We start from the raw sequence: 13547 nt of genomic DNA on the forward strand, positions 1-13547 counted from the left end.
AATTCTGAATATAAGACATATAGAGGCCATTTAATATAGAAACAAGATTATTCGCATCGACTTTTATAAAAACCCACTTTTTCAATGTTCACAATAAGAAAGTATCATCTATTACGTTCCATTGTTGGGCGTGCGCTCGCACTACTACGTTTCGGTTTTTCTCTTTGTATGTACGAAAAGCTTTAGTTTGTGGGTTTTTTTAGACTTTTTTTTACATTAAAGTTACCTACCCTCATATTTTAGGCTGCAATATTTAGGTAATCACAAATAGGTTTACATTGTAAAAGCGTCATTTTTATAAATGAAGGTGATAACTGAAACACAAAAAACTTTTTACCATATTTTATTACATATCTTTCAAAGCTTTGACAACGCAAATATTGTACATTAATTGGTTTTGCAACTTGGACCACGCTTTCGTCGCGGTCTCCTCTACTGAAACTAATGTTTCTCGAAGATCCTCGTTTTGAGAAATTGTCTTAGTGTGCATCTTTAGAAACAAACTCATGTACGACTGGGCTAATTCGAAATCTCTATTACTTTTCAGCATAATGTCTAACATTTTGAGGAATTGTTTCATGACATCGACGCTCCCGCCGGCGTCGGGCGCCATGCTTGTCACTTCGGCTTCGATAGCCGCAGGCGGTAACGTTTTCAATTTCTCTATACATTTCTCGTAATTCTCCTCTGTCTCACAGACAATCAATTTCTTTCCGAATACTGTCAATGTTGATAGCGCATCTGGCATTAGTAATTTCGTATCGCTATTGTCCTTATCTTTCTCTAAGTCAAATTCCAGTTCGAGGCTCGGGATCGTCGGTAAGAAAAATGGCGCTGACTTAGGCACAGTTAATGGAGTTTTAGGCTTGTTCCGTTTCTTAACGATATCTAAATGTAACAAATTCAACCATCTTGAAGTGGGCTGATCTGATAACGTTATCAGTTCTTCACTAATTTGTATCGGAGATATGTACTCTGGTTCTTCTCCTATATGTATCGTTCCTAAGTCATCGATTTCTGGCTTTTCTGGTGCTGTGCTCGGCAATCCTAGAAAATCACACCTCGTTATAGTGGATCCGAGAGACAAAATATTACCTGCCAAACATCTTCAACAAGAAGGTCAAGTGATACTTACGCAATTTAGGTATATTGATTTCGCCCTTCTCAATCGGCTTGAGGAATATTCTCTCGTAAAGCAATCTGTTCGCCCATAGAAACACGCCTACTTCGCCGACGTGTGCCGTTGCTAGGAAGTCACCAGTTGGCGACATGCTGAGTGAAGTGCAAGGCTGCTCCACCTAACAACAAAATAATGATTTGAAAACATTGACAACATATGTAAACGTTTCTACCTACAAAAGATCCAAAACTTACCGCGAAAATATCCACTAGTTTAGCAGTGGGTATATCCCACGTACAAATAGTACAATCCATAGACGCGCTGATCAACCATCTACAACAAAATTCAATTTCAAAAAGCATGTTCTTATAAACGAACAAACCGCAAAAGACAAAAGAAGACCGCCAAGAATCTTGGAATCAAACGAAATGCAAAGAAGGTAGGTAAATTAATATATTATCTCACCGGCTCTGGGTATCAAATTCAATATCGGTTATCCTCCCGTCGTGGCCGTCGAACTTCCTTACAATATTCATGGTGTCGATATCAATGAGTGTAATGGAAAAGTCTTCGTTTGCGAGCGCTAATAACCCGCTGTCTCGGTGGCATTTTGTGCTGGACACCGACTCTTGTAATCTTATTACGTGGTAAGGGGTTGTTGCTGAAAGAATATTTTATTAACTTTAGCGTTCGACTTGTAGTTTGGTGTAAGATGACGAGGAATTTCGCCAGACTATAACAACTTTTGACGTTCGAATATTCGAATCGAGAGTATAAGAAGTTTGTTGATATTTTTATAAATCATAAATGCATTTAAGTTAAATAATGTCATAATTACCTAGTTAGGTTAGTCCTGAATCATTAAAAAAAAATTAAGAACCACTATAAGAATTTTAAATTAGATCGATACATAAGTAATATATTTTAATATTCGTATTTATGTTATATATAACATAAATACGAATATTAAAATATATACGTTGTTATGCTACTATTCAAGTTTTCAAAAATGTTTTCAAATTCTTAAATCTTTTTTCAAATAGTTCTACAGCATTGGATGGGAAATTCTTGCATTTTTATTTAGTTCAAAACACCAATTAAACGAGTTGGGGAATGTGGATGAATTTACCAAAAACAAATTCAAATTAAACCGGATTAGTACCTAACCAAAAAACTACTGTTTTACCTCCGAAAGACAAGTTGAGAATAAAAGTACTAGGTACGCAATTTGATTTAACTGCGTTAAAAAATCTAATGTAGCACTTTTTGTTCCAGTCAGATTATATTACCACTCAGGGTAGTGTCCGCTGTAGTTTTAACATCAACACTAGGTACATGTCTAAACAATCTTTAGGATAATAATTACACTAACAGACTTTTCAGACTGGCGCATTTTGGCAAACCCGAAGTGTATTACCAATGCGCGACGCATTCAAAGAAAAATCTGTCATTCGGTTTTTAACGTAATTTTTATGTCAATTGTTTGCTGTACAGCGCATATACGCGAAACAAAGCCCCTACAAATATCACTGAAAAACGCTTGTTGATTTAGAGCGGAAAATGCGCCTGTAATATTACGTTAAGGCGTACTTAATTTGTAGTATATAGGTGTATCACGACAACCCTTTAACATATAATTTATGCAGAATTTGGCATTTTATTGGGCTCCTAGTTATTTTTAAGTACTCATTATACCATTTAAAAATTATAATATTTTCCAAATAAATATATGGAATTGCTTAAAGTTTATCTGAGTTCTAACTTACCAGATTTAAATCGCCACAACTTCAGATTATCATCAGCTCCAACAGTGATCACCCTTTGGTTGCAGAGATCTGTCTCCACCCCTCTCACTGCTCCCTTATGTGCCAATAGATCGTCTTGACCGTAGTGGCCACGATGCAAGCCCGACTGCATGTTGAATTTATGTACTTGGCCATTGTTGTAGCCTGTGTAAAAAATAGTATGCTTAAAAATTATCAGTGTGACAATCTTCTCCTATTGTTCTCGCCAATCTTTTTGTCATATTGAGACATAGTTGATATCTAGGTACCAGAGGGTAACATTTGATGGCGGTGCTGGCGGAGTAACGCCACTGACTTTTGCGAAAACTATAATAACATCGTTAGTTGTGTTGTCTATACCAGCTTATACGCGCGTCGACGTTCTCAGCCGCGCGTGTGGAAGAAATCGCGCATACAAACCGGGTGTTTTGGCGCTTATAACCGAGTCAAACCGACTCAAACCGCTTATTCAATCTTATAATATCTTTTTTTTTTCATAACTTAATTAAAAAGGAGCACAATAAAAATATCAATCCATGAAGATTTTCTATCCCACACCAATACCATATTAACCTACTAGGTCTTACAAACAAAACAAAACTTACCAATAACAACAAAGTTTCCACAGTGGGTAACAGTCTTATAATATCTTTTTTTTTCATAACTTAATTAAAAAGGAGCACAATAAAAATATCAATCCATGAAGATTTTTTATCCCACACCAATACCATATTAACCTACTAGGTCTTACAAACAAAACAAAACTTACCAATAACAACAAAGTTTCCGCAGTGGGTAACAGTCAAACATGTAGCCACAACTCCTTTGTCCATTCCTGGGGGTTTCAACTTATGGTCTCCCATCCTCATTTTGTTGTAAGACCAAGTTGTGGCCATGAAGAATCCTTCATGTAGGGACGCAATGCTGTCCCACTGTTTGTCACGTTGCATACATGAACTTATCTTGGTGATTGGAGGTAATATGAGGTTGTCAATTTGCAGTCTCTCTAAAAAGAAATTACATTGATATTATTATAAAAGCGAGAATCAGTTTTTAGGGTTCCGTAGCCAAAATGGCAAAAACGGAACCCTTATAGTTTCGTCATGTCCGTCTGTCCGTCTGTCCGTCTGTCACAGCCGATTTACTCGGAAACTATAAGTACTACAGTGATGAAATTTGATGGGAATATGTGTTGTATGAACCGCTACAAAAATATGACACTAAATAGTAAAAAAAAGAATTGGGGGTGGGGCCCCCCATACATGTAACTGAGGGATGAATTTTTTTTTTTCGATGTACATACCCGTGTGGGGTATTAATGGAAAGGTCTTTTAAAATGATATAAAGTTTTCTAAAAAACATTTTTCTTAAAGTGAACGGTTTTTGAGATATCAGCTCTCAAAGTCGTAAAAAGTATGTCCCCCCCCCCCTCTATTTTTATAACTACGGGGTATAAAATTCTAAAAAAAATAGAGGTGATGCATGCTAATTAACTCTTTCAACGATTTTTGGTTTGATCAAAGTATCTCTTATAGTTTTTGAGATAGGTTGATTTAACTGTAATTTACGGAACCCTTCGTGCACGAGTCCGACTCGCACTTGGCCGGTTTTTTTTTATGTTTGTATTGTTACTTCTTGTTACACAAATGGAAAAAAGATTTTTTGAACTTAGAATCATACACAGACATTCATTATTTGAAACAAAAAATGAATTAACTATTTATTTATTTAGCTAAAATTCAATGCGTTAAGTAGTACATTTCAACTGCCGCTTATTATTTTCCGAAAGTTGCTCAACTACCTAGAAAATTGATCAACTTACGAGTTTTGTTATTTTCCGGTGACATATACATATATTATATGTTTTGTATCAAGATAGTATAATTTAAAAAAACCGGCCAAGTGCGAGTCGAACTCGTGCACGAAGGGTTCCGTAAATTACAGTTAAATCAACCTATCTCAAAAACTATAAGAGATACTTTGATCAAACCAAAAATCGTTGAAAGAGTTAATTAGCATGCATCACCTCTATTTTTTTTAGAATTTTATACCCCGTAGTTGTAAAAATAGAGGGGGGGGGACATACTTTTTACGACTTTGAGAGCTGATATCTCAAAAACCGTTCACTTTAAGAAAAATGTTTTTTAGAAAACTTTATATCAAAAGACCTTTCCATTGATACCCACACGGTATGTACATCGAAAAAAAATTTCATCCCTCAGTTACATGTATGGGGGGCCCCACCCCCAATTCTTTTTTTTACTATTTAGTGTCATATTTTTGTAGCGGTTCATACAACACATATTCCCATCAAATTTCATCACTGTAGTACTTATAGTTTCCGAGTAAATCGGCTGTGACAGACGGACAGACGGACAGACGGACAGACGGACATGACGAAACTATAAGGGTTCCGTTTTTGCCATTTTGGCTACGGAACCCTAAAAATGAACTTACTTTTCTTCTTTGAAGCTTTTCTGTTATGTGAAGCCTTTCCAAGGCTTTTGTTAAAGGTTTCCGAGACTGTGTTCATTATATGCAAACTGCTATCACTGCCTGCTGCCAGAATGTTGTTACCGCTCGGTTCACAGTGGCAAACCATACTGGGGGGTTGTGAATGTCCTTCCCTACAACATAATGATAAGATTTAAAATTTCTTCATCCCAGCAAAAACACGTAGGCAGTGGTGAATAGTGGGTGTTTTGGGGGCTTCTTTTGTAATTTCTATTTTTGACGTTCAAAAAGTGCCTTTTTGCACCTAAGTTTGAATAAATACTTTTTGATTTTGAACGTCAGCAATACACAAATATTTCAAATAAGCTATTGATATGAAAACAGGAATTTCAATTAATGAGTGAAGAAATTATATAGAAAGTGTTGAAGTACAATTGAATCTAAGTGCATCTCACCTTTTCCTCAAAAGCCTGGCACCACCATCAGGCATATCAAATATCCACAGCTTCAATGAATTGTCTTCAGAGTTGGTCACCATCAAAGGTTCAGACATCAAACACTTCAGCCCAGATATTTTACCATAATGGGCAGACTGTACTTGCGACAACACCCTCTGTTCTTCTAAGTCCCACATGACTATATGACCCTCAGAGCTGCCCGTCACCATCACAGGGGCTCCGTCAAGCCTAAATGACAACGCACTCACCATTCCCCAGTCATGAACGAATTCCATTACTGTTTGGTCAAATTTTAAATTGCGTAGAACTATTTTCCCATTAGCCAGCCCCACTGCCACCACATCTACGGCTGGCGCAGGCTCCGTGACCGTTACAGCTGAATCCCATCCTTGGAAAGTGTACACCAACTTGGAAGTGCGGAGATTCCATAGCTGCAACTGACCTTGCTGACTACCAAGCAAAACCTTATTCAAATAGGTAGGAAGATGACATAAAGTAGTAATTTTAAAACTGTCTTCGTCAAAACCAAGTTCAAGGAACTCAGATTCGTTTTTGATGTCAAATATCTTGAGTATGTTGTCTTCATCTACAGATATGAGATGTATTCCAAAGGGAAACAGCAAATGCACTGGCGCATTGTGGCCTTTGTAAACATGTTTGAGTTCACAACCTCGCCTCCATGCGTAAATATTATTCTCACTGGCCGTATAGACGTGATAACTGTCCCCGCTCATGCAAGTGATAGGACCGGGGTGTTCACCACTAACACTTAACAAACGGAATTTATCACACCCGTAGGTGTGGAACCACTTGCCGACACTCGTACATAACAGTGTTTCTCCTCGCCTCTTGATAAATCGAGCAACAAAGGGCACATGTGTACTAACATAACCTAACACCCTGGAGCCGGTAAATATACGGCTATTCGAACCCTCCGGCATGATTGAGCACTGTCCTAATATGAAGTCTTTATTTAAAACAATCAACTGCGTTCTTTCACTAAGATATCACTTCATTATTAAGAAATAATTTCACAGAACAACACGCGTGCGTTTGTTGTTAAAATAATGTCAATGTCAGGAAGACATTTAGCAATTTGACACTGACATTGACATGACTACGAATACTTCTATAACCACAGATATAAAATTGGGTACGTGGATGCTACCTCTATGGTTCACTGTGGCCGCTGCAGGCCGCTGCCGCTGGCTGATGGACACTGACAGTGATGGGGCCCGCCTTCAAACATCTGGCGGGCCAAATAACTGCCACAAACACTCCCACCACCGACCCCAGGTGGAGGGTAGTCCATGAGGATTTTCCCACTGATAAAAAAAAGGTATGGGCCACTTGCACGTTTTCATGCTCGGAACAGCTCGGAAGTTGTGCAGCCAGTCCATCAGCCATTACAATATTTTTTTGTAAAAGAGATCCATTTTTTTCTTAAGAATAATTATAATTACATTATAATGTAACCCTCAAACTGAACATAGCGGACTGGTAGATGGGGGTCTGAGGGATATGAAAAAATACGATGTTTGGTCGTTTTATGAGGATTCAGGATAAGCGAAGCGAGAGACAGCCATAATAATAAGTTATAAGAAAATATGAGCTATAACTTTGTTTATTACTTATTTATAAAATACATGTTTGTAAGTGTTGTTTATAGAAGTCCCTGTCGCTTCAAATCTTCGTACGTCTTACGATTGACGACGTTCCCTTGCGAATCTTCAAACTCTTCGTCATTTTCCGCAACGAACCTCTCGTTTTCTTTTTGGTGTTTGATTTTCTCCCACACTAGAAATAAAAAAAAAAAAACATTTATATTTCTTTTTATGTGCCTGAGTATATGTCTTGTATTTTTTTTTCTTGTTAATACTTACATGCAAGTGCATCTTCAATCTGAGTGACATTAGCAAAGTGGGCGGTATTAGGGATGCCCAGACAACGCATGCCGTGAGCATGGCGCCACTCTGCGAAATGTCTCTGGAACGCTTTCGGTCCCTTGTAGGTGTAGTTTCCACAAATTTCACAGGTGTAGCTGATGTTTAGACCATGCAGCTTGTAGAGCCAGTATGGAATCGGCTGTAAATTAATGTTTTTGGATAAGATTGAGCCTTGAATATCGTGGTATACAGGTATTTTTTTTTTTATTAAGGTAGCCATCATTATGTACACTACAAAATCAAAAAATATTATTTTAGGTTTGACTTGATATATATCAACTCTTTCCCTTTAGCAATAATTTTGTACATTGCATGGTAAGTGAACATTTATGAAAAAATCTCAAGTTTTACCTTTCCATCCCACCCAAGAGGCAAGTTCTTGGGATTGTACGGCACTTCATCGTCATCAGAATCAACATCGGGAGCGGCCGACGCATCGCTCTCGTCGCCGCTGTCATCACGACGCTCGCCAGCCGCGCGGGCCGCACGACGCGTCACATTCTCTATGGTCGCCGAGCGAGTACTGCTTACTATGTTTGCGAATCTGAAGCGAAATTATTGAAATGGACATCTTTTTTCAAATTCACAAAACAGACACAGCTTATGTTTTGCAGCTTTGCCCCACCAAATATGGCTTCAGTTGCTACAGAGAAAATTCAGAAATTCATTAAGGAGACGAAGTTATTTCCCATGAACTGTACATGCTGTTCCCATGCCAGTAACTTAAGTGGAAGGAAAATTGTTGTCTTACCTATAAACTTGAGCTTCAATAGCAGCAATATCTTTGTGCCTCTGTTGAGTTGATGCCTTTGCTTTGTTGCCACCCTTCTTCGCAACCAGTGACTTGTCTAAGGATGTTTGTCCCTTAGTACTGAACAATCTACAAAGAAAACATTGAAATTATGATTACATAACACAAGAAAACCAGTAATTAAATACAAAATATGCTGTTTGTAAGATACCTTTGTGCTCTCTCTTCCAAAGTACCACCACACTTTAAGCCAAGAGCCATTAAAGCAGATTTCAATCTATCCAGCCCCAAAGAAGCAAGTTCTTCCCAAGAAGAGAAGGCTGATAAGTCCAAATGAGCTCCCACATTTGTTAGGGCACCACCAGTTTCTTTCTGAAAACAAAATACAGTTTAACTACAGCTTGTACCGGGATAAAATATGAATGTATAATAGGGAATAGTGTAGCTTTCTGAATGTGTTTTTTTTAATGATCTAGTTTTTCAGTTTAATCATTACAAACAAAAAAATTCAAACTCAATTTTTCCTCTTTATAATGTTAGTATAGATTACTGTTTCCAAAAATATCTTACAGGCCATCCTGGAAAGTTTCCAGCTTCCCATTGCTTGACAAACTCCTGATGAGCGGCGGCCATCTCCTGCGCTTGATCCTGCAGAGGTTTTACTCTATTGACAAAGTCTTTCAAGTAAGTTAGTAGAACTCTGATATAGTTTCTATATTCACTGTTCTTACGCTCACGGGGAATGTCGAAGAGGTGATCAAAGATGCTCAAGTATGTGATGTAATCCACTTTCTGTAAATGAAAACAAAAAAAATTTTGGTCATAAATATTTTCGAGATTATGGGAATAAAGTTATTTTTTCTCACTTCTCAAGAAGGAGAAGATTCTCTATTTGTCTGAATCTTCTTTGTTTTTCCAATTTCCTAATTACAAAAATCACAATATAATTTAGAAATCTGAGTGCAGTTTTACTACTGGTAAGGAATAAAATAACAATTGCTTCATATCCTCCACTCTTGAGCAATCAATTAAGTATTTTTCTCACCTCAATGCCTTTCAAATTAATATACTTTTCATAGCACTCATGCAGATCCAAATATTTGCCATATCCTTCTTCATCAGTGAACTCAACAGGAGCTAAAATCAGAAAAAAGAGTTATTCATATTTCCTTTCAATTTCCAAAATAAATGGAAAATAAAATATATTGCTTAAACGTACTCGTATAATCTTCAGCTGGATTCTCTCTGATTTTAGCCAACTCCTCAAATTCAACAGACATTGGCACACAAATCTGAAACATAATAAAAGACAAAGTTTTATTAATATGCCACCTCTTTAGACACAGTCATTTCTTTTAAAAAGTAAATAAGGTAATAGATAGTATAAAAATAATCACCTCATTAGGATGTTTTCTGTGGAACTCTTTGATTTGTTTGAGCCTGGCATAGAACTCATTAAACTCGCTGGGACCAGACAGTGCTGCTATTTCCTCTTTACGGAGACCATCCTTGTCTTCATATAACTCTTTCAGCCTTATAGTAGATTCTACATATCTCTGGAAGGCAATTTAAAATTACATAAAAATAAGTTCAGGCAAACCATTAATTTGTATCATAGTGGGCAAATTATTTAAAATACATATACTTACATCATGAAGATTTTTCAAGCGATGATCAGCATTAATAGTTTCCCGGTGCTGAAAAGATAGAATAGATGGTGACTAAAGTATATACTGTGTTAGGATTTACTATACGAGCTTATTTTTATATGCTTATTATTACTTATATGAGTTGATAAAATTTTAATTAGCATATATTTGTTATGGTCAAACCAGAAATTCTGCCTTTCTCTCAAGGCATCAGGATGTAGGGTTATGTTCATCAAGTACAGTGTATTCAATGATGAATTCTAGACAAACACGCTGCATTACTTAAAGTATGCTGGAATTCTACTCACCCCAGTCTTTTTATGCAGTATTTCTTTAACCATAGCATCCATCGTCCTCTCCCTCTCCTCATGATAGCTTCTTTGCTGTTCTAATATAGTTTCCATGTTGATACACTGCTGCCACTTAAATACAACCTAAAATATTTTTACTACGCATACAGTCAAAGATGCAAATAAAACTATGTGTTTATCGTGAAAAATGAGAATAAAACAATAACCCCAATAATTTCACACAAACATGAAACAAGCGCGTTTGACGTTTGTTTGACATATAGATAATAGAAACTATCCATAGAGTATCGATCAACGCTCCTTGTTGAACTATAGACAAAATAGACTAGCCCGAAAAGTTGCCAACATTTACAAAATATTTTCCCCTGAATTAAGTAAATATTGAATACTGAACGAGCTAGTGATTAATGTGATTATATGTAGCAATGACGACAATAGCCTGGTATCTTAATAATTACGACGCGTAATCTGTCATTAACTGCATATTTTCATTTAAAAATTACTATTGCGATCTAGATTTTTTTGTTTTAAAAAATATATCTAAGTCTTTCAATAGCTGTAGGCTGTAGATATACACTTAATTTTAAATTATTTAACATTCTATGGATAATTTTGTAGCTATGTATGCAGTACATACGTAAAATTACGTCAATCTTAGGGTAAAGTCATTGAGCTGACAACACTCGTAAAAGTTTTCCATAGACAATACGATACTGAATTAAATACTTTGCAAAAGTCCATTCAAAACGTTGGGAATCTGTACCATTTTTACTTTTTTTTTGTTTGTGGTCGGTTTTGGTTGGGTAACGTCAGCGCTGTCATATTTCTGCTACACGTTCTCTATTTATCTATTGCAATTTCGCAAGTGACCGGTGTTTAGAAATAATAGTGTATTCTTAAATTAATCATGATCTATTCTACATGGATCAATCAGTTTCACTCAGTATTTTTAATATTTTTTTCCTTTGTCGGGTATGTTCAATCTGATGTTCCGAGACCTCGCGGGGTCTCTTTATCTAAAGCACCGCTATATTCTCCGACAAAAGATTTCACCTGTTTTGACGGAACAATTACTATACCGTTCAACTACGTAAACGACGATTACTGCGATTGCTTCGACGGAAGCGACGAGCCTGGCACCTCTGCATGTCTAAATGGCTTTTTCCATTGCACCAACGCCGGTCATCGACCGCAAAACATTCCTAGTTCGAGGGTGAACGATGGTGTCTGCGATTGTTGTGACGGTACCGATGAGTACGCGTCAGGTGAAACATGTGCTAATACGTGTGAAGAACTGGGTCGAGAGGCGAGGGCTGAAGCTCAACGCCTAGCTGAGCTGTACAAAGCAGGTAGTCACCTAAGATTAGAACTTATAGAGAAAGGAAATGCCAAACGTAATGAGATGGCAGAACAATTGCAACAGCTGGAAAAGGACAAAGCAGAGGCTGTTCAAATTAAGGATGAGAAAGAGAACCTCAAGAATGACTTGGAAGCTAAAGAAAATGAGGCTTTGAAAGTTTATAGAGAAGCTGAGGAACTGGAAAAACAAAAGAAAGCAGAAGAAGAGAGACAAAACTCAATTAAAGAAGCATTGGAACACTTCAGTAAATATGATGTTAACCAAGATGGAGTATTGACAATGGATGAAATAATAATAGCACAAGTGTTTGACAAAGATAACAATGGAAACCTTGATGAGGAAGAGATGAAATACTTCTTTGGTGAGAATGAAAATATTGACAAAGAAATTTTCACTACTGCAACATGGCCATTGCTGAAACCTCTATTGATGGTCAAGGATGGATATTTCAAGCCTGCTGGGGAAGAAGAAGACATTGAACCAGAACAAGAAGCTGATGCTGAGGAGGCTGGTGGTGACCTAGAAACTGAGTATGGAGGTCATGATGATGAGGCCAGTGAGCTAGACCTCCCTCAAGATGATGCTGAAGAACATGAACAAGAAGTAGAAACAGAACAAGGAAATGTGTATGATGAGGAAACTCAAAAACTTGTTGATGATGCCACTGAAGCTCGCAGACAGCATACTGATGCTGAACGTACAGTGAGGGAAATAGAAGCTAACATTAGGAAAATCCAACAAAACCTTGAGAAAGATTATGGCTTGCAACAAGAGTATGCCACTTTGGATGGTGAATGTTGGGAATATGAAGACAAGGAGTATGTGTACAAATTGTGTGTTTTCCAGAAAGTGACCCAGAAATCAAAGAATGGTGGTGCAGAAGTAGGTCTTGGAAACTGGGGAGAATGGGCAGGAGTAGACCACAATAAGTACTCTATTATGAAGTATACAAATGGTGTGGCCTGCTGGAACGGGCCGAGCAGAATGACAACAGTACATATCAGCTGTGGCTTGGAGACAAAACTCTTATCTGTCACAGAACCTTTCCGCTGTGAATATAAGATGGAGTTTAGCACTCCTGCAGCTTGTGATGACTCCAGCCCTACTGGACAGCACTCATCACACGATGAACTTTAATAATTCCAGTGTTGCATTTCTCACACTCATATGTGATGTGTTTAACACTTAAGTTACAAAATGTAAATCAGTCACCATGCATTATCATGTTTCTCTAAGGACAAGTCTCAAATCACACTGAATAAACACTCATTTCATGTACGTACAGAAATCAATCGGAATTTAATGTTAGCATGATAAAGTAGGAGAATAACAAGTAGTAAATTTATTTTTGTTTAAGTGGAAGTGTTAATGATTTGGAAGATTTTTTGGTACCTTCACAGTTTATTGATCAGTGTTTTGATGTAAAGACTGAAATATTTAACATCATACATTTATTTCTCTCACATTCCTCAAATGCAAGGCTGTTTTAGTTTGAGTAGAAAAAATAAATTTTAATGAAGTGAACAAAACATTGTGAGTGATCAATAAAATTATTGTTTAATATTATCCATTTGTTTTATTTTACCTAAAAATAATTTTATTACATAATCATTGTTTTTGTGTTGAATGCTACTAACTCTTGATAAGGATATGAATTGTACTGTGTCTAAAAATAAAATAAACTCGATTACATAGCAAGTAATGTACCTACCTA

General features: G+C 36.9%; 3 protein-coding genes across 3 annotated transcripts; 1 reads left to right on the plus strand and 2 right to left on the minus strand.

The window, feature by feature from the left end:
* Positions 1-327: 327 nt before the first annotated feature.
* LOC110378833 (WD repeat-containing protein 36) lies at positions 328-6900 on the minus strand. The gene is made up of 8 exons (XM_064037796.1): positions 5814-6900; positions 5362-5531; positions 3674-3910; positions 2887-3069; positions 1586-1781; positions 1375-1453; positions 1136-1298; positions 328-1047 (listed from the first exon to the last, which is right to left on the minus strand). The coding sequence occupies exons 1-8, from the start codon at positions 6755-6757 to the stop codon at positions 347-349; spliced, it is 2673 nt and encodes an 890-aa protein (XP_063893866.1). The 5' UTR covers positions 6758-6900; the 3' UTR covers positions 328-346.
* A 522-nt stretch (positions 6901-7422) lies between these two features.
* Positions 7423-10711, minus strand: LOC110378840 (splicing factor 3A subunit 3). The gene is made up of 11 exons (XM_021338251.3): positions 10471-10711; positions 10163-10210; positions 9911-10069; positions 9733-9805; positions 9559-9650; positions 9084-9305; positions 8725-8885; positions 8514-8642; positions 8114-8306; positions 7700-7901; positions 7423-7613 (listed from the first exon to the last, which is right to left on the minus strand). Exons 1-11 carry the CDS (start codon positions 10564-10566, stop codon positions 7480-7482), a joined length of 1509 nt encoding a protein of 502 aa, XP_021193926.1. The 5' UTR covers positions 10567-10711; the 3' UTR covers positions 7423-7479.
* A 539-nt stretch (positions 10712-11250) lies between these two features.
* On the plus strand, positions 11251-13399 carry LOC110378830 (glucosidase 2 subunit beta). Its single transcript, XM_021338238.3, has one exon. The coding sequence runs from the start codon at positions 11381-11383 to the stop codon at positions 12968-12970; it is 1590 nt and encodes a 529-aa protein (XP_021193913.2). The 5' UTR covers positions 11251-11380; the 3' UTR covers positions 12971-13399.
* Positions 13400-13547: the final 148 nt, after the last annotated feature.

The sequence above is a fragment of the Helicoverpa armigera genome, chromosome 14 (assembly GCF_030705265.1).
Source record: "Helicoverpa armigera isolate CAAS_96S chromosome 14, ASM3070526v1, whole genome shotgun sequence".
Classification (NCBI taxonomy): domain Eukaryota; kingdom Metazoa; phylum Arthropoda; class Insecta; order Lepidoptera; family Noctuidae; genus Helicoverpa; species Helicoverpa armigera.